This window comes from Saccostrea cucullata, unplaced genomic scaffold (assembly GCF_032062105.1).
Source record: "Saccostrea cucullata isolate Sc308-1 unplaced genomic scaffold, CSIRO_AGI_Scuc_v1 ctg20, whole genome shotgun sequence".
Classification (NCBI taxonomy): Eukaryota; Metazoa; Mollusca; class Bivalvia; order Ostreida; family Ostreidae; genus Saccostrea; species Saccostrea cuccullata.
This window is the reverse complement of record NW_026936980.1, coordinates 45738-71367: the sequence shown is the minus strand read 5'-3', so window position 1 is coordinate 71367 and position 25630 is coordinate 45738. Positions and strand designations below refer to the sequence as shown.

At 32.4% G+C, this 25630-nt stretch overlaps 1 protein-coding gene across 1 annotated transcript; it reads left to right on the top strand.

Moving 5' to 3' along the window:
- The first annotated feature begins 325 nt into the window (after positions 1–325).
- Positions 326–5209, top strand: LOC134246962 (uncharacterized). Its single transcript, XM_062729308.1, has 6 exons — positions 326–358; positions 1796–1868; positions 2024–2248; positions 2378–2448; positions 2537–2883; positions 4095–5209. Exons 1-6 carry the CDS (start codon positions 326–328, stop codon positions 5146–5148), a joined length of 1803 nt encoding a protein of 600 aa, XP_062585292.1. The 3' UTR covers positions 5149–5209.
- The last annotated feature ends 20421 nt before the right edge of the window (positions 5210–25630 follow it).

The window sequence follows — 25630 nt, the reverse complement described above, 5'->3', positions numbered from 1 at the left end:
ATGTTTTTCTAAAAGTGGCCCAACTCGAAACTTTTTTGTCCCACAAGAAGCATTACTCCCCCCCCCCCCCCCCCCGCGCTCGAAAAGTAGGAAGGTATGTAGTGATCGGGATGTCCGTCCGCCATTCTTTACCGCCGTCCGTCCCTCTCTCTGTAGTCCGTCCGTATGTTGGGGGAACACATCTTTTATCCGCAACTCCTCATATGCCATTGAATGAAATTTAATGAAACTTTCACCAATTTTTGTTACATAGTGCCGTTGTGCAACCCTATCCTATTTTACTTTTAATCGAACAAATATTTCATCGGATGTCTTATCGCAAAACATGGACACTGCCATTCATTTAACAATATTGAACGTATCCTTCTCTTATTTGCAACTAAATATCTTAAAAAATTTAATGACACTTTCACAGATTTTTCATCACATAATGCCATTTTGCACCTCCTATTTTATTTTTTGGTCTTACACTTATTTCGAGTCTCCCAAAGCAAAAAATGAACTTTGCCACTATACTCCGGGTTTCATTTAGTGAGTTCAGTGCTTTCTTGAGGCTAACGCCTCGGCTTTTATCTTTCAACGTTTTTCGACCTCAGAGGTTTTTTTGCAACATTCACAGAAACGCTGACTTATTTCTTAACTACGAGGGTTGATAAAAAAATTCGCAAACTATCTCTATATCTACAAAACCACAATTCAGATTAGAATGAAATTCGTTACACACATAGTCATACACAAGTTCTATAAATAGCATATGCTGAATAAAGTTTTTCTTCTCGTTTGTGACGTCACAATGTGAAAATGACGTCACTACTTAGGTCACTCGTGACGAAAAATGGTTGTCTCAGTCGAACTCGTTAAACAAACGACTGTACAATTTATTGTATATCTTAGAAATCCCTCTACAGAATCATATAATAATTTGTACACAGTGTATTGAGATAAATGAGTTACTATAAATTCAATTAATGATTGGATTAATCGTTTTAGTGAAGGAAGGCTGATGGTTAAAAATGATACTTGTCATCTTACCCAGTGAAAGCAAGTTTGAAAAGATATGTATTTTTAATTAAGCAATTTGCTATCAAAGACCTCCAATTAGCACTTTGAAAAATAGTCGAATATTTGAACAATGATATAAGTATTAAATACCTAAGATATCGTTTACTTTAGATATTAAACATATAAGATATGATAAAAAGGATGCACCCATTCTCTATCCACCTTGAATAAAAGTCTCTCCTGAGACAGAAGATTTGTGTTTTAATGGTCGCCATGCTTCTTTTTTGGAAAGGATATTATTATCCATCCATTCTGCTGCCGAGATATGACCATTTCTGACAAATGAACTGTTCTTGTCATAAAAATTAACTCACATTGAAAGAAATATAAAACTCATAAAAATCTTTCAACTTTTGTGATAGAACGCTTCGTAGGGGGTCACGTGACCGCCAATATCACGTGATTCCGCATGCGCAGAACGGTGGTTGATGTGCATTAAAATCGGGGAGGATTAGTTTAAAATATAATCAACATTAAAATCAAATATTGTTTCTTGTATGGAAGTTATTCAATTAGTTTGCGAACTTTTTGATCACCCCTCGTAATCATATTTCATCATCTACTATTTAAACGAAACGCCTTTGGTATTATAGGTATGTAGATTAAAATTGAAAAATACTTAAAAAGTCCTAGATATTGACTGCGGCAATAAAGAGAATAAAAGTCATGTAAAGTACATGTACATAACTGTTTTTATTCACATAAAACTTCTTATTTATGTTTTATTTTGAAGCAATTCTTCGGGAAAAAGTTGGAGAGAAGCAGGTCATTACCAATTAAACTTACAGATTTGAAGGAGACTCACGGTTAGTTTTTCAGACAATCGTATATTTTCACGGCATTTTAAAAATCCTATCACATGCAGACCATTTACTTCATTTAATAATCAAATTAACTTTTTTATCTATACGGAATCTGGTCATTTATAATCTCGCGAAATTAACTTTTGTTATCATTGCAGAATATCCTAGATGTAATAGATTTTATCCGTTGGAAAGCTTTCCACACTTTCAGTATGTGTACAGTTTGGCATATGACTGCTATTGTCGGCTCAAGGAAGCCGATGTTCTCGGTCCAGATGAATTGGCTGCCTGTTCCTTGAAACAAGAACCAGAAGTTGTCATCAAAATAGGTTTTATTGGCAACCTTATGGAAGAAAGCTTAAAATGTGTGTCTAAAGTTAAAGGTATGGTGTAAAAAAGAAGGAGAGCTGTAACTTGCGTCTTCAAATCGATGTACATATGTAATTCTTTAATATTTAAGAATAATCTTAAAATAATTAAATTCTATATTTATTTACGTTAATTGTGAATAGGAAATGAAGAAGAAAATGGTAAAACTGTTTGGCCGATATCTCCACTTATTTGTTTTCAAAAGGATGTAAAGGTAATTATCCTCTACAATTGCATCTATTTATTGTTTTACATGTACAATTAAATTTCAATGCATTTTAAAACGTTGTTTTTACTTAAAGATTAGTGATCTGAAAGCATGCCACAAACTATTTGTGAATAAGGATGAAGACGAAATAGAGATAGTAATGGATTCTCATATCCATGTGGTTGAGTATGATGAAGAAAAATTACGCAAAGCAATCTCCATTTGCATAGAGAAAGGACTTGTCGATTACTTAGAGAGATCAATGAATGTGATTAAAAATTCAGAACATGGTTCACGGGAAGATCTGAGAGACTTTTATCTGGAAATGAAATCTATTATTAAACATGTTTTGGTTGAAAAAAGTACACAACAACATGCAAGTATGCCTACAGGAATTGATTATGGTAGTATACCATCAGAAATAAAAGATCTGCTTTTAAGGTAAAACATTATGCAAGTCAAAAAAGAAATTATTATAAATATTTAATGACTACATCACATTAAATCGTGTTGATGGATTTCGTATTATAATTGCTGGAGCTAGGACTGAGTATAAATGAATTTATAATTAAGGAATCAATCTTATTGCTAGCGCTCTCGAGCGCTAGCAACTACGTTAGTCCAAATTCCTTGAATACGCATGCTCGGCATCATGGTGGTGCATTCTGGGAAAACTGGGAAAACTACTATAGATAGAACATACGATAACAATTTCGCTGTATCAATGAATAACTGTGTTTACTTATTGTGTAGTTTACATTTAAAAGATAACTACGTAATTGCAATTTTTTTCTGACGGAAAAGCCCGAGTCATTATCTTATTGTTCTAAACAAAGACAGTGGAGGTTTTTTACATCTAAGCACAACCAAATATAGACTCTGATTTCTGATTGGTCAATTCAACCAATCTTACAAATTCCAGAAACGAGAATTTACACTAAAAATAACGAATAAATCCAGTATTTAAAAAAAAATTCTCTTGTGCATGGCTTTTTAAAACCTAGCATTTCTTGACAAAGATGACCCAAAGGACCAAGCTACTTCGCAACTTCACATTTGGAACTCTCTGGATTTCTTTATACAACATACACTTTGAGTTATTTCTATATTCATTTTAACTCCACAGTATTTTCTTTGTTACATTGCCGCGAAATTCTTTTCTTAAACCAGCTCATACAATGCCTCAATCGGCATCTTTACCATTTATAATTATATAGTCTCCCCCCTCTCCAGTTAAGGTCATAAATGTTCAGTTGCCCTAAAACACCAATAGGTCAACACCCCTCGTTTCTTTACCTATGCCTATAAAATACACTTCACAAAACAACTATATATTTTTATCACACTCCAGCCTCGATAAAAATTAAAGAATTCAGCAAAATAAATTACTTGATCACGGACCTTCCTTTCTGTGTTTAAAAATTGGTACGGCGCTAGCTCAACTATCTTTTTAAAGAGATAAACTTGTTTGAACCTATGGTATACAATATAACATGACTTGTGGCAGTAAACGCTTTCTAAGCTGCGAGGCAAATATCTGTGTCATGTTTTGTATTTTTAGTTTGACTTTCCTTTTGCAATTGAAAAAGTATATGTATACAACTTGTACTGTATATAATATCTATCCTCACTAAATAGATTTCATTTTTCAGAGAACCCAACGTCAATTCGTTCGGCATTTGGGAAGATGCGACCTTTAAGATATTCATGGATGAAACTGTCGATGTTGCTATCCTGATAGAAAAACTAAAAAGCAAAAATGAGAGGTTTTTTAAAAGATTTGAAGTACAAGTTGAGAAAAAGAAATTTACTACGAAGATTGCAACACAATTAAAACAAGGTGGGGAGCTACACAAACACACCGCTTCGGAGAAGGGGGTTGAATGCGGTACTTTAGGTGGATTCGTAAAAGACACTACAACCGCTGGAAACTGTAGTGATGCATATGCTTTGACATGCAACCATCTATATCCAACGCTGAATGAGCCAGCTTATGCAAATATAGATGGAGAGGAAAAGGAAGTGGGAAAATGCATTTTTACCACCCGTGAAAAATCTTGTGATTTTGCAGTTGTCGAAATCAGTAAAGAATTTTATGATAAATGCGATTTCAAATTTAGACGGGATGATGAGAAAACATGCAACGCAGAAGTTTCGGAATTTTTTCCAATAAATGTTGGAATTGTACATAAAAACGGTTCAAAAACAAAATGGACGCATGGCCGTGTAGTTAGTCTTGCATTCTATGATAAACTTAATCAAAGAGAAATTTTTGTTGTCAAAGGCTTAGGTCGTCCATTCTCTACTCCTGGTGACAGTGGATCGATTGTTTTTGCAAGAGACAATTCAGTGTCCCAAAATGCTGTTGATATTTTGGGAATGGTCTATTCAAATCATCCTGAAATCCGTGATGATATAAGCCACCCAGAGAAGGAAAAACTAGATGAAGCTTCAGGATATTCGGAAACAAATCTTAAAAAGGGAGATAAGAGTTATTCTACAGCCGTGGGCAAAACTAGAGGCGACCAGTTACGAGAAAAAATTATGAAGAATCCGGAAAACTACAGCTTTTGTTTTCGAATGAACAACGCTTTTGAGCTTTTGAAAAAAGAGAAAAACTTAGTTGTTAGTTTTGAAAGAGTAGAAAATACAGATAAGAGGGATGAAGATTGCTTTGCAAATTTAACAAAAAGCACCAATCTTTAAGCTATTTATACTCTTTATTTACATTATCTTTTCACAAAATATTACTCCTAATAACACAAACCATGTACATATATATTGTTACACTGACAATAAATATATCTGTAATCACTAAGAATGTCACTGCCATTGATCCTTCCTCTTTTCTCTAATACAAGACCGCATCGAGTCTCTGGAACTCACTGCCTTTTAAGCTTAGAGAATGTGTTTTTGTTTATGCTTGCAAATGCTAAATTAAGGTCTTTTTAATGATTAATTAATAACAATTTGAATTTTAGTTGACAAGATGCAAGACAGATTTAATTAAAGCTCTAAATACGATTCTATATCTAAAAATGTAAAATATGAATGACGCCAATACATATGCATAAGCATGATAGTGACTTCCTTTGTGAATCAACCTGCACTAAGAGAAAAACATCCGTGTGTGGACCTTTGAGCATAGGAATTCCAATCGAGAGCATGTACTTAGTATCTTTAAGGAACTATTTACCTGATTTTTTAAAAATTAAAAATCATGTGAAAAATTACTGTACATACAGTTTACACTGCAAATGATTAATCAAACAAAAGTGATTTTCGTGACACCAATTTTAAAAGAAGCATCTTTGCTCATCATAATCATGCATGCAATTAATTTCTTTGTTTAATTTACAGAGGGAAAGAAGTTTTTCAAAAGAATATATGTAATTTTAAAACCTGATCAACAGAACACCACCGTTCCTCCTGACCCTGGGGCCGTAAATTTCTCAATTAATGCACAGGAGTTCGTGTACATATCAATTTGACCGAATTTTTAGTAAATAAAAAAAAATACGTTATACCTATAATAATAACAACACAAGGAGTGCAACGCATTTTAGGTCACTGGGAAACCCCTCGCTTATTATCAAGGTTGTCGTACAATTTATATTCAATCGAATATTATAAAACACAAACCAATCTTTTTGGAAGGGACCATTCTTTATGCCTCTTAATGCATATGATTTCGAACGCATGTTGTACAACAGCATCGGTGACGTTTCTCCACGACTTCGCTCAAATATCCGTTGTCCGCGACGCCATTTCGTGACGTCACGGACGCGTCCATTTACCCAAAAAGGAACAAAACTGCCTGAGATGCTAATCTAGAAGATTGAGGTCATATACGAAAAGAAACCAGATACAAGTCAGTAGAAATTCCAGAGAATTTAAAACGGGGAAGTACAAGTACTTGTACTCGTATCTAAAGGTAATATCTTTATCTCTAGTTAATTGTGTATGATTGTTTGTTTTTTGTTCCTTTTGGGTAAATGGACCGCCCGTGACATCACGTTATGGCGTCGCGGATAACGGTTTGCACTCCTTGTGTTATTATTATAGGTATTATGTAATTTTTTTATTTACTGAAAATTTCAGTCAAAATGATGGGTACGCGAAATCCTGTGGTTTAGGTAAAAAATTCATCAAGACAACAGTTTTATTGCTTGACGTCTCAGGGTAAAGAAGTCTTTTAAATACTGTAGATATGGTTAAAATCTTTCTATGATTTTTCACCCACCCCTTACATCCCTGTGATGGCATCGACCATGAAATTAAAAATTTTGTACCCCTTTGCGCAAATACATGTACATGTATTTTATATACAAAAATTAGCTTAAATTGGTTCAAAAGAAGCTGAACATGTTCTAAATTTTACGACCGCCGAACGACGCACACTGGCGGGCGAAAACATATTTCAATAGATCACCTGATTAACAACCGTTACATGTTTCCATATAAAAAAAACTGCTCTCTCCTCTGTTTTGGTGCTATATATTACGCCAGTGTATATAAAACTGTGTTGATGAAGCTTGTCTACAATGGTCGATAACTCTGAAGAGCAACAAAAAGTGCAGATGTTAAAAACAACGAAAAATGTCGTAATTTTTACCGAAATTGCCCTGTCATACTTCGAAATCCTTAAGGTAGGTCACTCGTCAGTTTTTTGGAAAAGTTCACGCAGAACCTCTTACTTCAAAACTATTTATCAAAATTCAATTTTTATAATATATTTAATTTCATCAATAATAATGTTTTAACATTCAACAAAAAACTACTCAAAAAACTACAAATAAGCAAGATTTGTGAGGGACTATTTTTTTTGGTGGAAGGATATTTAGCAGAGAATTCTGCAAATCTGCACATTTATTAAATTTAATATCTTGGACTTTTAGCCTCACATACTTTTACTCGGAGAATATTTTCCATTATGAAATTGCTAAGAATATTTAATATTGGTCTTAATTTATATTTTTAGAACAAGTTTCACACCTTCCTTCAACAAACTTTGCCAAAAAATGAAGATATATCAAATAAGTCAATATAAAATTAACACCATATTTTGCCTGAAAATCACATATTTAGACCAATATTTCAAAATTAACATCACTGACCCAAATTTTTTTCTTTCAATATTTTAAAGTACTCGATAGTTGTTGCTGATCAGCACTTAAGTCGTTAAAAGCTTGATTTAAGAAAACAGTTTATTGCCTATTTAGTTGCTTAATACCCCAAAATATGTTACTTTTTAGTGCAAAAAGGTCACACAATAATTTACGCGCATTAATTTGCAAGATTTTTTCAATGATAAAAATTTTTCAAAATATTTTACGTAAAATAAGATGATATTTTTAGCCTTGGTTACATCTGATAAAATATAATAAAGGTTTAAGTAATGAACCTAAGACTTAAAATTTAAGTGCAAAAATGTCAACTTCATTGTACCGTAGATCAGTAAGATGAACACTGACCCCCTATTTTCTCTGCGATTTTGAGTCACTCTATATGAGTACTTATCCAAAATATACTTCTCAATTAATCATTGATTTAACAATTTTCACGAGTGACATACCTTAAATAGCAATAACAACACAACAAATAACACGGTAAATACATTCATTAATGAAAAGAGTTCCGAATTATTGAGTGAGAAATCTGGAGAAGAAAAAAAACTTTTCACAAAGACTTTTTTAATCTTCAATTATATCCCTGGATGTTTCCTTTGGTACAGTTCTCTGTTAACCTTGGACTTTCGGAAAGGTGTGGTATTCTCGACCTTACATAATTGATAGAAATTCGGGCGAATGTCAACGAGTGTAGCAAATATCCAATAACAGCGTTATGGCAAACAAGTGGACTCGTCGTTGTTAACAACAATTTAAAGTTTAATGTTATTAATTTCTGAAGCAATAAGAATCTTTTTTAGCACCGAGAATGCCATGCGTTACTGAAAGTCCAAGGATGACAGAGAATCGTACTATCTCACTTTCTGCAATAACTGTCGGATATCGACGAGAATCAACAACATTATGTTACAAAATGTATTGATGCTTAACACTGATTCTTCTTTACTTCACTGTAAACAGTTATTGAACGAAAGATCATATATATTAAGGAACCCCTTAATCAGACCCAACCTCGTGAACGTCTTTATCTTACTGTTTACAGTAACTTTACGATATGAAGGATCACCAGAAACAAATCAAAGTACTGAAAGTACTCATGGGAGTTGAACCTTGTTATCTGAAAGATCTCACAGGAAGTATAGGAACAGTTTCATGCTTTTCAGATTTAAGTTAGCTAGAACTGATTTGTTAGAGATATAACACGAAATATTAAAAAAAATTCCATTGCATTTGAATAGCCAAGATCATGGGACTGCTCTTAAATTAGCTGCAGAAGTGAACTGTAGCTCTCCGAAAAAAATGATTTTGACAGAACGGAGAGCTACAGTGCCATCAATTGAAAAAAAAGTAGTATATTTATTGCGCACGAACAGTTAAGTTTAGTTCTGGATTTATTCTTTCTTAAATTCTTACCTCAACAACTTGACCAAACCAAACAAACAACACCAACCAACAAAATAAATAATTTTTCCAGACTCGAAAATACTGTGAAATCACACATTTTCGTGGGGGTTTAATTTTCGTTGTTTTCCAGGTATGAAGAGACCTACGAATTCATGTCCACCACGAAATGTAAAATGTTACATACATAACTTCTCAACAATTCTTCATCCACGAATTCAAATCCCCATGAATCAAGAGTTTTTATCCAAACCACGAAAATTTGACCCCTCGAAAATATGTGATTTTACAGTACAATTTTGTGGGTAGGTTTCAAACTTCTTTCAGTACCATTTATTACTCAAACTCAAACACTACCCTTATATTTCTGAAGCATTTGAACCAAAAGGTCCCCTATTCTCTTTAGAATGTGTACAAGATATTTGGTCCCAAGAAAAAAAACAACAAACAAACACTCTTTATATTCGATGTTACCATCACCAGACACTAGATTGTCATTTTTCTTCCTCTGATTAAAACATCTTTTGCTATTCTCTTTTGGGTATGAATGTTTCTTTTCGGACAAAATAATTTACCAACACCTTAATAAAAACGAAATGCAAAATGATGCAGCTTTTATGTGCATAAATATATTCCAAAATCAATTTCCTACAACACGTGCTTAAATACAACGTGGCTCTTTCAATTATATTATCATAAATAATGCTGGAAAAACAATCAAAATTTAATGCCATAATGTGAAAAACAATAAAATCATAATATTATATACATATCACTCTCAAAGAAATATATATATGTTACAGTAAATATGTGTAATCAGAAATTTCATGTATTTCCTGAATTTTATGAAATACATGAAGTTCCTATATATTCTGCTTAGAGAATACACGTATTTAAATCGGTATTTAATGATATCAGTTAGGAAATACACGCATCTACTGAACTTTTCAATATTTTTAACACATACATGTATCTAGTGACTTTGCTTTGATGAGATAATACAAAAATTGAATAATAAAATATGAACAGATGCACAATTCATTCAATGTTTATATCAGTGAGCATATCATATGTGAATACATAATAATTGAAATAAACCTTTATTTATATATGAATTCAAAAAATGCATTATTTGTAAATATTAACCAAAATCCATTTTGATACTCTGCTTTCATTTTCTGGAATGTGTTTTCTATATCATAACATACAAGGGCTGTTAGAAAAGTTCGCGGACAAGTTCTAATGTGAGCGCGCCATTTCAATGACACTAGTTAAACTCCCTAGATAAAAACCTATTTTCCAATAAATGTACGAAGATTTGGTGCTTTCCGGGATCCTTAAAAATGTGCAGATATTTTATTTTGATAAAACATGCTTTACTGAGCATTTTTCATTTTTGCACGTTTACATTACATAAATGTTTTATAGATATTAAAAATTGCACAGCTGTTGCAACAATTCTTATATGCCGTCTCGTGAAAAATGCAATTTATAAAATAATCTTGTAAAATAAACATTATGTAACAAAACTGAAGTCAGTAATTGAAGATGAAACTTTACTTAAAGAAATTTTTCACCCTCACAATATTGAGTAAATCTTGAGTATATTTTTCATGAAGCGCGCTAGCGCTGCATGAATATGCTTACGTGACAAGTCTGTGTGATTCACACACCAAGAACCTTTACACTAAGACAGGATACTGATAAATTAGTTGATATTACTGGGATTTAAATAACCTCATCTATAATCCATCTTACAGTAGAAGTACAATAAAGGAATTCAAAATTAATGCATAACGTTACCTAGTTAGAAACAATTCTTAACAAATGCTGCTTTAAAAATAAGCAGTTTCGTATTCGTATACTTATTCAATGTTTTAAAGGACATTTATTTTCATCCAGCCTAGTTTAGTAAAAACGTGTAAAATTGGCTAAAATGTCCAGTAAATACATGAAATTCCTAGCTATTCTGCAATTACAAGTATTTCCTAAAACGGCCAGTAAATACATGTATTTACTGAATGGTTTAGGAAATACATGAAATTCCTGATTTCACATATTTACTGTAACATATACATATACGAGGGCTGTTCAATAAATAATGTCCTGAACTGTATGAAATACACTACAGATATCATATGACATTAAACTTGACTTTCTTTCATTATTGAATCTTTAGTGAATTTATAACAGTTTATGTGACCACTTTTCATCACATAGTTTCATCGTGAGAAGCTGGGAAACAAGGGCTATTCGAGACACTGGAATAAATAATGGTAAAGAATCAGTAAACTGGAGTGAAAATAAAGGTAACATTAAAGCTGCTGTAAAACTTGTTAAAAACCCCAAAAAAATATTCACTGAAACATTTGTCATTTACAGCAACCGATGCCTGTTTTATATTAATGAGCAGTTGGATTTCAATGATAAAAAATTATATAATGGGCATCAAAAATGGGTACCCTCCTTGCAAACAAAAATTATAACAACTTGTGTACTGTTTGCCAAATTTCAACAAATAATATTTGATAGACATCATATCTGGAGTAATTTACACTGTTTTTAAGAAACGTTCGACAGTAAAAAAAAAACAAAAAAACTTGGTACTCAAAGGTCACCCTATATTTTGAAAAATGAGTGAAAACGACAGTGTACGAAACTCTTCGCATTTTTTTTTAAATATCAGTAATTGGAGTTATCCAGGTTATTATGATATTCAAACAGATATTGGAGCATTAATCTATTGCTTAAAATCATCAAAACAAAATTTACCGTAAGATGTACATGTACTTGATAAAAACTGCGAAGGTCTGACAAAAGCAAAGGTATGCAAGAGCACAAAGACAGATTTATATGCAATTTTCTTAAATATTAGTGGTATTGTTGTTCAAATTCCTATTTGGGGAGACATTTTATATCTGGTGGAGTCTAGAAAGCGATTTTTTTGCAAAAAGATCGAAAGATTTATTTGAGCAAGGACCAAGAATCAGGAATCCACTACATTAAATTTCTTAATGACAGCGTCCAAACCCGCATGCCCTGAAGAGTAAAGGGGTTTTCGAGATAAACAGAAAGTTAATGTTTTTTCACATTGACAATATTTGCCAGATCTTTGACCTTTTGACTAGTTTCTATTACTAAACTTGAAAAAAAAACTTTCTTTCAGAAGGAAAAAACAAGTCCAGAAAATCATTAGATCTGCCATTTTCCAGTATACTAAGGGTCATACCCAAAAAAAGAGTTCTAAAAAAATCGGAAATTGGATAAAAAATGTTACAGACATGTGTTTGAATTTAAAGAGATTATTAAGTAAAATCATGGAGACTAAATCATTGAAAAGCGTCTTTTGCTTCTTTCTTAGCATCGAGGACATTATTTATTGAACAGCCCTCGTACATTATAAAGCTTTACCTGATTTCCACTACCTTTACAACACATGGGTTTTGTTTTTTATTTTTATTTTTTTACAAAAAACACAGACGAATTTTTATAAGGAATTTCAGTGACCACGTATTGAGTAACATCACCAGTACTACTGTCGTTTATGACGTTTTCGGAAGTTGCGATATCTAAGATACACCTTGTCACCAACGGAAATATTTGAATTTGTGAACATCTAAATCTGTCGTGGGCTTTTCTTCTCATTTCTGCATTATGTTTGGTTTCTTGCAGTGTACGTTGACACGCAAACTATATTTTTTTTTTATGTTGTTGTATCCATCGGTCCAAGTCCTGTGTTTGACTTCTGTCATCGTATCCTAAAAGAAATTCTATTGGAAGGTTCGGATCACGTCCTAACATTAAATAGTATGGTGTAAATCCAGTAGTTGAAATGAATGGTAACATTCTTCAGCACTTCAGAACTGGACTTCTTTAATGTGATCTGGCCACTAATTCTTTTTGTACGGAGATAAAGAACCGAGTAAGTTATCCTGAGTTCTATTTAAACGTATGCATTGACCATTTCCTTCAGGGTGATGAGGGGTAAATAAATCCCATAAATCCTACATAGCTCTTGTATAATTTCTGCCTCGAAATGATTAAGGTGTTCTGAAATACATGTACAAATGTAGTGTGTGATGTCAACGGAATATCTTCCAAGTGAATTGAAACAGAAGGATGTTCAAATGCAATTACAGTCAAACCTGTATTAAGCAGTCACCTACGTGATCCATCAAAAGTCACCTTTATAGAGAGGTGACTGGTAAGGAATTCATCTTTTTTAAAAAAAAAAGAATTTATTTACAAATTTCATATGTAATTAGTTTTGTGTTTATATTATGTATATCACTACAAAATATACAAGAAAGTTAGGTATTAGACATTAGTGATCTTACTTAAATTATTTTTTTTAATTCAGTAGATGCATTACTTTTATGAATGAATTCAAACTAGATTTATTGAATCCAAGAAAATTAATTAAATACCTGTTAACTTGTATATTGAATCTCACACTTACAGGATGTTTGCATTATCCCCTATCAAAACAATATTTTTTTCTTGTGTAAGGAATAAATAAAATCAGTCAAAAATTATTTTATCTAAACTCAATTCATAAAATTAACCTCTGGACTGTGTATATGTTTTTTAATACATGTACACAACTGTTTATGATTTGTTGTAAAATAAACTCTCAGACATACTCTCAGTTCATCAACAGGTTCACCTGACATGGTGTCCTGAGCAATAAAGCGTTACTAATCCCTAACGGTCGTTTTCCTTTGTTTAAATTCACAACATACCTAAGCCAGAATGTGTATATATAAATCGTAAGGCTTTAAAAAATGATGCAAGTTTCCTAGGTGTGAAAATTAAAATGCCAATCAAGCGAAATACATCTACAACTCTCGGGGCACGCGGAGTTAGGCGCGATATCGGCCTGTAAATGGTGAACAAAAATATCATATTCATTAATAGAATTTATTCGTTGTTCTTTTTTAAAACTTGATTAAAAATCCAAGAGTTAGAAGACCTTGATAATCAGTTGTCGATAATATTAGTATTCGGTTTTTTTTCTGTTAACTTTTTTCGTCATAAGCATAAAGTTAGTTGTTCGAGCTAACGGCGTTACGCAGGAGACCGCTTAATAGAGTTACTTTATATACTAGGACATTTTTTGGGAGGAAATTAAATGACAAGTGACCGCTGGATAGAAGTGATCGCTATGACAAGTTTTGCATAAATGGATTAGGAGGTATCCATTTCCAAAAACAAGACGAAAAAGTACGAGTATTTGCGTCTTTTGTCGTTTATTTCCAATATAAACGGTTCACTGAAGTCTGCATAAGTCAATAATGGAGCGGAAGTTATTTTTTCTTTTAGCTGGTTGAATGCTTGTTGGCATTGGCTTGTTGAATGTTAATGAAAATCTATGTTTAGTTCTGTTGTAGCCAGAAAATCCTAAGAACGACTTGAATTGTTTCAGTAGTTGAGATACTGCGCAGTTTTTCACAAATTCGATTTTTTTTTTTCATCTGTTGATATGCCATCCTGACTGACAATGCAACCTAAGTAACGGATACAATTTTTGAAAGAAAAAGAAATTGAACTTTTCATTCTTAATTTCAATCCATGTTTCTTCATATAATAATTCATACATTTATACATTTATATGATAATAAAATTAAGGTAATCATAAAGCTTACCAGGAATTCAGTTAAATTAACTCCAAGCAAATACTTTGAGGAATACTTAGAATTAATATGATACAGTCTTCTACCGTAAATCGAAAAATCGCGTGGAAAAGAATTTAGGCGGGTACTTTGCTTATATCCTAAATGCATAAATTAAAACATGTTTATTACTGTAATAAGATAAAACGGTCAGTTATTGGTCAGCAGTAAGGTCACATTAGGTCAACTAACCAAAGAACGCGTGTAAATACGAAAATAAACAATGTCAGATGATCCCTCTAAACATCCACACTAGACTCACAACACAAACAAACAAAAATCGTGTTTGATTGACAATGCGCGCCAACTGTATGGACAAATTAAAATATTACATACCAGTATGTGACATTCTCCCCTGCTTGGGAAAATGGCTACTGACATTTTGTCAATATCAGATTAATTTAATTTAACAAAATAAAATACAAATTCCTATATACAAAAGTTCGCCACAAAAACCAAAATGAAGAATATTTCATGTACCATGAAGATAGCACTATAACAAATATATTACATTAAATCCAATGCTACTTTGCATTTGGTAACACGTTTCTAACAATTGAAATTGGAAAATGGACATCAGCCTATATTGCTTTTATTAGAAACACGCATATAAGCTGATAAATATGATTTATGTATAACTTTGAGAGAAATATGTTATGTTTCCTTGTTTCCTAAATTCTACAATTTCAAAATTCAAACATATAAAAAAAAATGAACAACTAAACAATATAAGTTGTTGCCCCCTTTTCATGTACTACAGCAATTGCCGGTAGGGGTCCTTCGTAAATATATACATTGCATGGTTTTTTTTTCATTCTGTTCAAAAAGGTCGTGTCACAGTTTCTACGTTTGTCATCGTCTAGTTGGAAAACGGCAAAATCGTGCAAAGGTTGCGAATCAGAATAAATGCATTTTCCGAGTTGGGTAAGTTGCATAGATTCTCCAGACGGAACGTATACAAATTCTTTCTCCCTAGGTAATGCATGATGGCACGTCAATCCATACAACTCGTCTTGACCAAGATTATCTTTCAGAAGAGCTCCAGCTGTTGCATAGGACGGTTTTGAATTTTCACCATTTTTATCTAAGTAAACCTTTTCTCCTTGTTGCACATGACTAGATATTTTCACTTCACCGGACACGATGTGAAGTGACATAGTGTTTAAGAATTCAGGTTCAAGTTTGTAGAGTTCAGATTTCAGATTTTCAATATTTGCCATGTTTCTTAAAAATATCCTGAACTCTGATGTTTCCCAGATACCAAAGCCTTGTATGGCTGGTCTCCTGGAATGACAAGAATAATACAGACAATGGTAATTTCTTTATAATCAAATATTTTTCTAAATTAAAGTGCATAGACTTTAGATTTATAGTTTATATTTTCTCAATTTTTTTGTATAATATCACGACTTATATATCGCAATAGCATTTCACACGAAAATATAATAAAAATCTTATTTTATCTAAATGTTATTGAAACTTTAAATTTCTAGACGCGTTTGATTGACATATCCTTGCACTTTCACAAATTTTGATATTATTCTTAATTCTTAGGAAAAGTGGCAATCTTGTATTTATGAAAATTATCAAGCATGGAATAGCAAATATCAAACATACGAAAATTTTTTTTAATCGTTTCTAGGATCAGTGTTCCATCTCTTATCGATGACATTTGTGATAAAACTGATTTGCATTCCAATATCTTTGCACACTGTGGCAAGATATCACTTTAAAAAAATGGATTAATTATAGTCTATTAATAGTCCCCATCTTCATGTATCTTATCAAACGCAAATGGTTCATAACACTATATTTACATTCAAAAGGTATTTTGTGTATAAAACGTGAGAAAAGCTACGTTTCAAAACACCAAAAATGAACCGGGGGGGGGGGTCGGGGGATTGGAAAGTTCAAATGATAAAAGTTAGCAGTTTACTTTGATGTCACGAGAGTTGAACCCCGTGAAAATGCAAATCAAATGTACACTGTATGCTTTATGCATTAAACATCTAAATAAATATAACTATTCTTTTTATCCAAAACAAAAAGGGTGCTTCACATGACAAGGATTAAATATACGTAACTTTTTCACTGTCTCAAAATCAACCGCACAGTTATTACAGTATATTTTACATTGTATTTGCTGAAAGCAAAGTCCTGGCTTAAAGGACGCTCGAAACACTGCACACTAAAAAGCTCTATTTATTGGATAGTTTTATGCAGTTAGAGTGATCTGCCCTTAGATGTAAGATTAAAGAAATTGTTATTTACCGTTAATTACATAATTTGTAATAGATTAAAATATTTGTAACATTATATAAGACAAATAGAAAGAAATTTAATTAATTATTTTCTTTCATTTTCTCAATTTAAGTAAACAACAGTGTTTTCTGCTCACAAATAGTCCATTGTCTTTGAACATTTTTCCTGCGCAAATAAGGCACGTATCCTATGTTCTAAATGAATGTAAAAGTCTCAATATGCATATCTTTATATATTTTTCTCTGACTCCAAAAAAAAAAACAAAACAAAACAGTTTCTGTTAGTGTTTAGAGCTTCCTTAAGCGTCATGATCGCCTTTCTTAATATAAATAGTACCACAGAAAAAAGGAAACAAAAAAAGAAAAAAAAACAATCAGCGTCAAAGCCGATCGATGCTTCCGATAAAAAAAATTGTCACACTGAGAGACTATTTTACAAATAGGTTTTCTCATAAAACATGCAGGGTTAGGCGTATTAGAGTTAACAATCGAGTAAGGGTTCAGGAAGAATTAAAGTTAAGGTTAAGCTGCAGGTTTTAGGTCTAGTGCTAGTGTGAGGATCAAGCTGCGAGGGATAGGGTTAGGTTAGGGGTTTTATTAAACATAAGTGTTATGATTAAGCAGCAAGGGTTAGGGTTACTAATTGTAACATAATGAACCTGTGCATTTACCCGTATTCAAGAAATTTTACTTGTGAAAGGATTTTACACAACATAATTATCAAATAATTGAAGTAACGACTGCTGTGCATAGTTTTTCCTTAAAAGGATATACCCCCTAAAATTAGTCATGTTGAGGCTTTTTCAGTTTTAAACTTACAAAGGCACCAAATTAAGGACGATATATTTCCAGACTTTTCTTACCCCATGCAATGCTTTGCGTTATAATATGCATTTACTCGACTCGAGCTTATTTAATAGTTTTTTATTAAAGAACTTTATTCGGTAATAACCAATATTTGCCCCTCCCCCCCCCCCAAAAAAAAATCAAACTTTGACGGAGAAATATTTAATTTTCTTCTTAAACAGGGGAATATATGCTGACTTCAAAACACTGAATATTTTCATTAGCAATGACTTCATATATTTGAAATGACGTCACGAAAATGACGTAAATTTAAATTTCCACAGACTTTTACAGAAAAATGTATATTTTACGTCGATATTTTGAGTGAAAGTCACCGAGCGCAGATCTGATCAGGCTCAATATTTTGATATTATGTGTAGAATGATAATATCAATGAAATATGTAAATATTGTTCCTGGGTAAACTTGTGCTTTATAAACTTTAAAGCCAAAATTGTTGAAATTTTGTCCATTTTGTCTTCTTTCTAAAAAATGATATAAAATCGAACTAATTTGAGACGTAATTAAAAACAAAAATTGTCTATAAGCTACTTTAAAACTATAATATGATCTGTTAATTTATATTTCTCATACAATTTATAAAATACAGAATTTTTCAAATTTGACTTAAGTGGGGGCAAAGATATGCAATATATCGCATATAGTTCTTTCGATGGCACAATAATGCCCAAACCGTACTTTCTATTTTAGTTTCTAATAACCTATATTAAGATTAATTAAAATCCAAACATTTTACAAAAATTCTTTTAAAGTATATCTCTGTGAAAATTTTATTACTATTTGACGTCTGTGTAATAGCAGGGTCCACGTAGTTTTTGAACTGTCCTCATTCAAATATATATACTTTTTGTCAGGTGATGTTTATCCTCGCTTCAAAAGTGGGGGTATAACATTGTGATTGGGATGTCTGTCCGTCTGTACCTCAATCCTCCGTCTCTCCGTCCGTCCGTCCGTTGCCTGTTACATGTTGAGCTTATCTGCAACTTATCTTATACCACTGAATGAAATTTAACGAGACTTTCAAAGAATTTTTTTTAAATCTGTGTACCTCCTGTGTTACTTTTTGATCCGACACATATTTTGATTTACCAATAGTAAAACATGGACACTGCCACTCTTTCTATAATATTGAAGGTATTAATAATTATTATATTTCCACAGATTCCTTATTACATAATGCCATTGTGCATCTCCTATTTTACTTTTTGATCTGACGCTTATTTAGGGTCTCCATTATAATCATGTCACGGGCTGGTGGAATTATGTGGTGGTTATATGTACCTGTACTATTAAGTAAATAGACTAATCTCAAATAAAATAAGGTATACTACCTGATGTAATTCTGCTTTACAAATACTTTACAAATGATAACCTTCCTAAAGTTTATCAGTTCAATATAGTTAACCCTCCGATTTGCGATGTCGACGTCATATTTAAAGATATTATTTATATAAAGAGCAACATACATTTAGGTTACATAATAAAATTGTTTCTCTTAATATACTGAGGTAAGCTGGATCTATAATTATAAAACCTGTACAAACAAATCAATTCTTATTGGCTTTAAATTAAAACTTAAATTGGCTTTAAATTTTTCTTCTTCGATACCATTTTTAACAGACATTTGTAATTAATGTATAAAATCCTTCATGTTTCATGTGTAATTTTCACAATTCTAAATAATCATGCATTTAATTTCTTGGTGGAATCTTTAAAATATCACTGTCGTTGAATTTTAATTACTTGTATTCGAAAATATTCAATACAACTAAAGAAATCTTTGACAAATAATATGAGATATATTCAGTGAAAAAATAGTTTATGTGATTTTATTAATGTTGGGGCTTCTAAATGATTTTAAAATGTCATTCGTCTAACCAACTGATATATGTTCATGGGAAATTATTTGATGCGACAATGGTATCATAATCTGGCCCGATTAATAAAAAAAATTCTAACGGGAAATAATTAAAATTTGGTCCCACATAGATTATTACCCTAATTTGAGTTTACTAAATCCGGTAAAATATGCTGGTCCTCATGAAAATGGCATTAAAGAGGTCATATGGCGATTCAAAATGGCGAACATCCTATTTTTCTGATTATCTTTTTATGTCGATCAAATAGGAGAAAGAATCTGTGAAAATCTAACTGGGCGTCAATTATAAAAATGATAATAGAAGACCCACAATATCACTTTATTTTTTCCTACCCGTTTCCATATTTATTTCGAATTTTCTCTATCTATTGTTTCTATGTTCAATATTTTACAAATGCAAACATCATAGTCCGAAATATCTGACGTTTTCCTGGCTTTTTTCTTTTTTTTTTTTACGATTTTGATATTTTAAGTGCCAGGAAATTGTCAGAACCGGCGCTATCACGAAAACTGGAAATTTCGCCCACTTCTACCGGAGTCTATTTTCGATACTTGCGAATCGAATTAAATGCCGAACTCACATTTTATCAATCGCTCAATGCATCTAGTACTTACAACAATTGAGGAAAAGAAAACATCACTCCTCATTTCGATACAGGACTTGAAAGAATTTAAAATGCATGAAATGATAAAAAAAAATCTCGTCAGTCATATAAAATGTTTCCATCAGATTGTATTTTTTTTTTATAAACAAACCATAAAAACGATGTTGGTGAGTACTAAAAGTATAATATTATTGATAGATAGGGTTACAATTCTTATCCTCAACTCCTCCTATACCACTAAAATATACTTTTACAGATTCTTTATTACATCATGCCATTGGGCACGTCTTATTACCGGCCGCCAGGAGGCGGTCGGTTACTTGATATGAAAGTTTGAAGTCGACCTGCGTTTCTGCGGAGTTACAAAAATTTAAATAATTAAATATTTAACGTTCATATTAAAGAATATTAAACCAAGATATTTTTAAATGTTTAACAAAAAGCACAATAATCATTAAATTAAAATCTTATAAATAATGGGGGTAAGTGTTTCATCCAATCCTGATTGACATACTCCGACATGATTGAAGTGCGGCGAAGTTATATGTAGGCATAGTCTAAAACAAAGACAGCGTTGTAAATCAACAATTTTACTTTCTCTGTTTAAACAGCCTAAACGGGATTTGTTGTATTTATTTTGAAATGACGCGTATATTTATACATTTTCTATGGAAAATTTTCAAAAATTTGATGAAATATTTATTTCTTAAAAGCACAGAATCTTACAACATTTTGGTCCAAGAGACTAGGATAAAGCGCGTTTTACAATGTGCCATGCATTTTCCCGCCACATCTCAACACCAAAAGAGAAGAAATGTAGTGGTGGATCTAGAGGGAGTTAGGGGATGTTAATATCCTCTAAGAGAGAGCGAAGAGCCCCACATATTTCATATTTGTTGCGTTTTTATTAAAGTAAAACTAAAGCTTAGTTTAAATTTTAGTTCTGTACTTTTATGTAAAAACTACTTAAACAGCAAACTTCCACCAGAGCGATTCGTTTACAATTTAAGTACCGACGCAGAGGTCTATGAACAGTTTGCTTATACATATAATATTGTACATGCATTATGCATGAAGAAAATTGGCAATGTCGCATGCAAGTGTTTCATGTCACGAGGATATTTTAATAGACAAATAAGAAATTTTAAAAACAGGTCACGCAAATTTCATTTTCTAATTACTAAATAACAATGGAACAATTAATTGGTTTGCGGCCGATTTTTGACGCTTGCTTCAATATGTTTCTTGTTTTACTTTTTATCTGACACTTATTTTGGGTTTCCTAAAGTAAAACATGAACTTTGCCATTACATGTATAATAATATTGGAGAGGGGGTGTCATTTAGTGAGCTCCGTACTCACATTATCTATTTTCGAGACTTGCGAATCGAATTAAATGCCGAACTCACATTTTATCAATCGCTCAATGCATCTAGTACTTACAACAATTGAGGAAAAGAAAACATCACTCCTCATTTCGATACAGGACTTGAAAGAATTTAAAATGCATGAAATGATAAAAAATCTCGTCAGTCATATAAAATGTTTCCATTAGATTGTATTTTTTTTTATAAACAAACCATAAAAACGATGTTGGTGAGAACTAAAAGTATAATATTATTGATAGATTGTGAATTTGATATTCGCAAATATCGAAAATCAACCCGAGAATGCCGCCTCCAGTTGGAGGCGGCGAATAGCCAGTTTTCGTAATGGCACCGGTTCTGACCTTTTTCTGGTATGTAAAATATCAAAATCGTAAAAAAAGCCTGGAAAACGTCAGGTATTTCGGACTACAAACATCAATACACAGCATATTTGTTTGTTTTCCTTCACATTTCACTCTTCTACATCTTTTACAACTTTTAGGGATTGATTCTATATTGTTTAACGTCCCTTTCAAGAATTCTTTTACTCGTGTGGAGACGCCACCACTTGCCAGTGATCTGAAATTTCTGTCCTATACTCGGCACGTAAGGCCATTAAGCAGGGAGGGACCTTTATCGTGCCAGCACCTACTGCGACACGGGACCTCGGCTTTTAAAGTCTCATCCGAAAGACCTGTCTCCACGTCCCACAGTGAGATTCGAACCCGCGACGTAAGGCTAGGATCAGCTCCTTACTTCGCAACTCTAGAGCAGACGCTCTAACGACTGCGCCACACAGGCGAGTAAGGAAGAATCTCCGCAATTTGCTGCAAACAATCAAGATTCCTATGTTAAAATTTGATCCCCTATCGTAGGCCCATCTTACCCCCGGGGGTCATGATTTGAACAAACTTTAATTTACACTACATTAGGATGCTTCCACATGAGTTTCATATTTCCTGACCCATTAGTTCTTGAGAAGATTTTTTAAAAGATGCCATTAATTTTTCACAAATTCATTATTATCTCCCCTTGGAAGAGGACGTTGCCCTTTATTTGAACAAATTTGAATCCCCTTCACCCAAGGATACTTTGTGCAAGTTTACAAAAATTCAATTAAGATATATTTCTGTGAAAATTTTATTAATATTTGACGTCTGTGTAATAGCAGGGTCCACGTAGTTTTTGAACTGTCCTCATTCAAATATATATACTTTTTGTCAGGTGATGTTTATCCTCGCTTCAAAAGTGGGGGGTATAACATTGTGATTGGGATGTCTGTCCGTCTGTACCTCAATCCTCCGTCTCTCCGTCCGTCCGTCCGTTGCCTGTTACATGTTGAGCTTATCTGCAACTTATCTTATACCACTGAATGAAATTTAACGAGACTTTCAAAGAATTTTTTTTAATCTGTGTACCTCCTGTGTTACTTTTTGATCCGACACATATTTTGATTTACTAATAGCAAAACATGGACACTGCCACTCTTTCTATAATATTGAAGGTATTAATAATTATTATATTTCCACAGATTCCTTATTACATAATGCCATTGTGCATTTCCTATTTTACTTTTTGATCTGACGCTTATTTAGGGTCTCCATTATAATCATGTCACGGGCTGGTGGAATTATGTGGTGGTTATATGTACCTGTACTATTAAGTAAATAGACTAATCTCAAATAAAATAAGGTATACTACCTGATGTAATTCTGCTTTACAAATACTTTACAAATGATAACCTTCCTAAAGTTTATCAGTTCAATATAGTTAACCCTCCGATTTGCGATGTCGACGTCATATTTAAAGATATTATTTATATAAAGAGCAACATACATTTAGGTTACATAATAAAATTGTTTCTCTTAATATACTGAGGTAAGCTGGATCTATAATTATAAAACCTGTACAAACAAATCAATTCTTATTGGCTTTAAATTAAAACTTAAATTGGCTTTAAATTTTTCTTCTTCGATACCATTTTTAACAGACATTTCAATGTATAAAATCCTTCATGTTTCATGTGTAATTTTCACAATTCTAAATAATCATGCATTTAATTTCTTGGTGGAATCTTTAAAATATCACTGTCGTTGAATTTTAATTACTTGTATTCGAAAATATTCAATACAACTAAAGAAATCTTTGACAAATAATATGAGATATATTCAGTGAAAAAATAGTTTATGTGATTTTATTAATGTTGGGGCTTCTAAATGATTTTAAAATGTCATTCGTCTAACCAACTGATATATGTTCATGGGAAATTATTTGATGCGACAATGGTATCATAATCTGGCCCGATTAATAAAAAAAAATTCTAACGGGAAATAATTAAAATTTGGTCCCACATAGATTATTACCCTAATTTGAGTTTACTAAATCCGGTAAAATATGCTGGTCCTCATGAAAATGGCATTAAAGAGGTCATATGGCGATTCAAAATGGCGAACATCCTATTTTTCTGATTATCTCTTTATGTCGATCAAATAGGAGAAAGAATCTGTGAAAATCTAACTGGGCGTCAATTATAAAAATGATAATAGAAGACCCACAATATCACTTTATTTTTTCCTACCCGTTTCCACATTTATTTCGAATTTTCTCTATCTATTGTTTCTATGTTCAATATTTTACAAATGCAAACATCATAGTCCGAAATATCTGACGTTTTCCTGGCTTTTTTTTTTTTACGATTTTGCTATTTTAAGTGCCAGGAAAATGTCAGAACCGGCGCTATCACGAAAACTGGAAATTTCGCCCACTTCTACCGGAGTCTATTTTCGATACTTGCGAATCGAATTAAATGCCGAACTCACATTTTATCAATCGCTCAATGCATCTAGTACTTCCAACAATTGAGGAAAAGAAAACATCACTCCTCATTTCGATACAGGACTTGAAAGAATTTAAAATGCATGAAATGATAAAAAAAATCTCGTCAGTCATATAAAATGTTTCCATCAGATTGTATTTTTTTTATAAACAAACCATAAAAACGATGTTGGTGAGTACTAAAAGTATAATATTATTGATAGATAGGGTTACAATTCTTATCCTCAACTCCTCCTATACCACTAAAATATACTTTTACAGATTCTTTATTACATCATGCCATTGGGCACGTCTTATTACCGGCCGCCAGGAGGCGGTCGGTTACTTGATATGAAAATATGTTTCTGTGAAAATTTTATTAATATTTCACGTCTGTGTAATAGCAGGGTCCACGTAATTTTTGAACTGTCCTCATTCAAATATATATACTTTTTGTCAGGTGATGTTTATCCTCGCTTCAAAAGTGGGGGGTATAACATTGTGATTGGGATGTCCGTCCGTCTTTACCTCCGTTTTCCGTCTGTCCGTCCGTCTGCCTGTTACTTAATTTTAGTTTAATTGAAAATAATTCTGTTCGTTATCTCGATATTTTATAAATGAATTCGGTAGTTAAACTATGAGGAAATAAAAGTCTCGCTTGATATAAATGTCACAAACACTAAGTAATTCAAAACCATTTTGGAAATAATATTTCAAAATTTAATTGGGTTTAAAATTTCTAACCTTCTGCATGCTCAATTTCTTTACTTTTATCTCCCGCTTGAAAAGTGGAAGAGTCTATAACTTTTGGAATGTGCGTCCGCCAGTCACGCTTTGGGTACCAAATATAATAATGAGATTTTTTACAGATTTGTTAAACAGTGTCATTGTGCATCTACTATTTTACTTTTTGATCCGGAACATATTTTGCGTTCCCATAGCAAAACATAAACACTTCCAATCTTTCTATAATATTGAAGGGTTACAATTCTTATCCTCAACTCCTCCTATATACCACTAAAATATACTTTTACAGATTCTTTATTACATCATGCCATTGGGCACGTCTTATTTTACTTTGTATCTGACACTTATTTTGGGTTTCCTAAAGTAAAACATGAACTTTGCCATTACATGTATAATAATATTGGAGAGGGGGTGTCATTTAGTGAGCTCCGTACTCACATAACCTCT

Bases quoted from the DNA above. Each gene is read 5' to 3' on its own strand.
- LOC134246962 (XM_062729308.1), top strand. From the start codon at position 326: ATGGACACTGCCATTCATTTAACAATATTGAAC. The intron at 359-1,795 runs GTATCCTTCTCT...TTTATTTTGAAG, and splicing joins TTCATTTAACAATATTGAAC to CAATTCTTCGGGAAAAAGTT. The intron at 2,249-2,377 runs GTATGGTGTAAA...AATTGTGAATAG, and splicing joins ATGTGTGTCTAAAGTTAAAG to GAAATGAAGAAGAAAATGGT.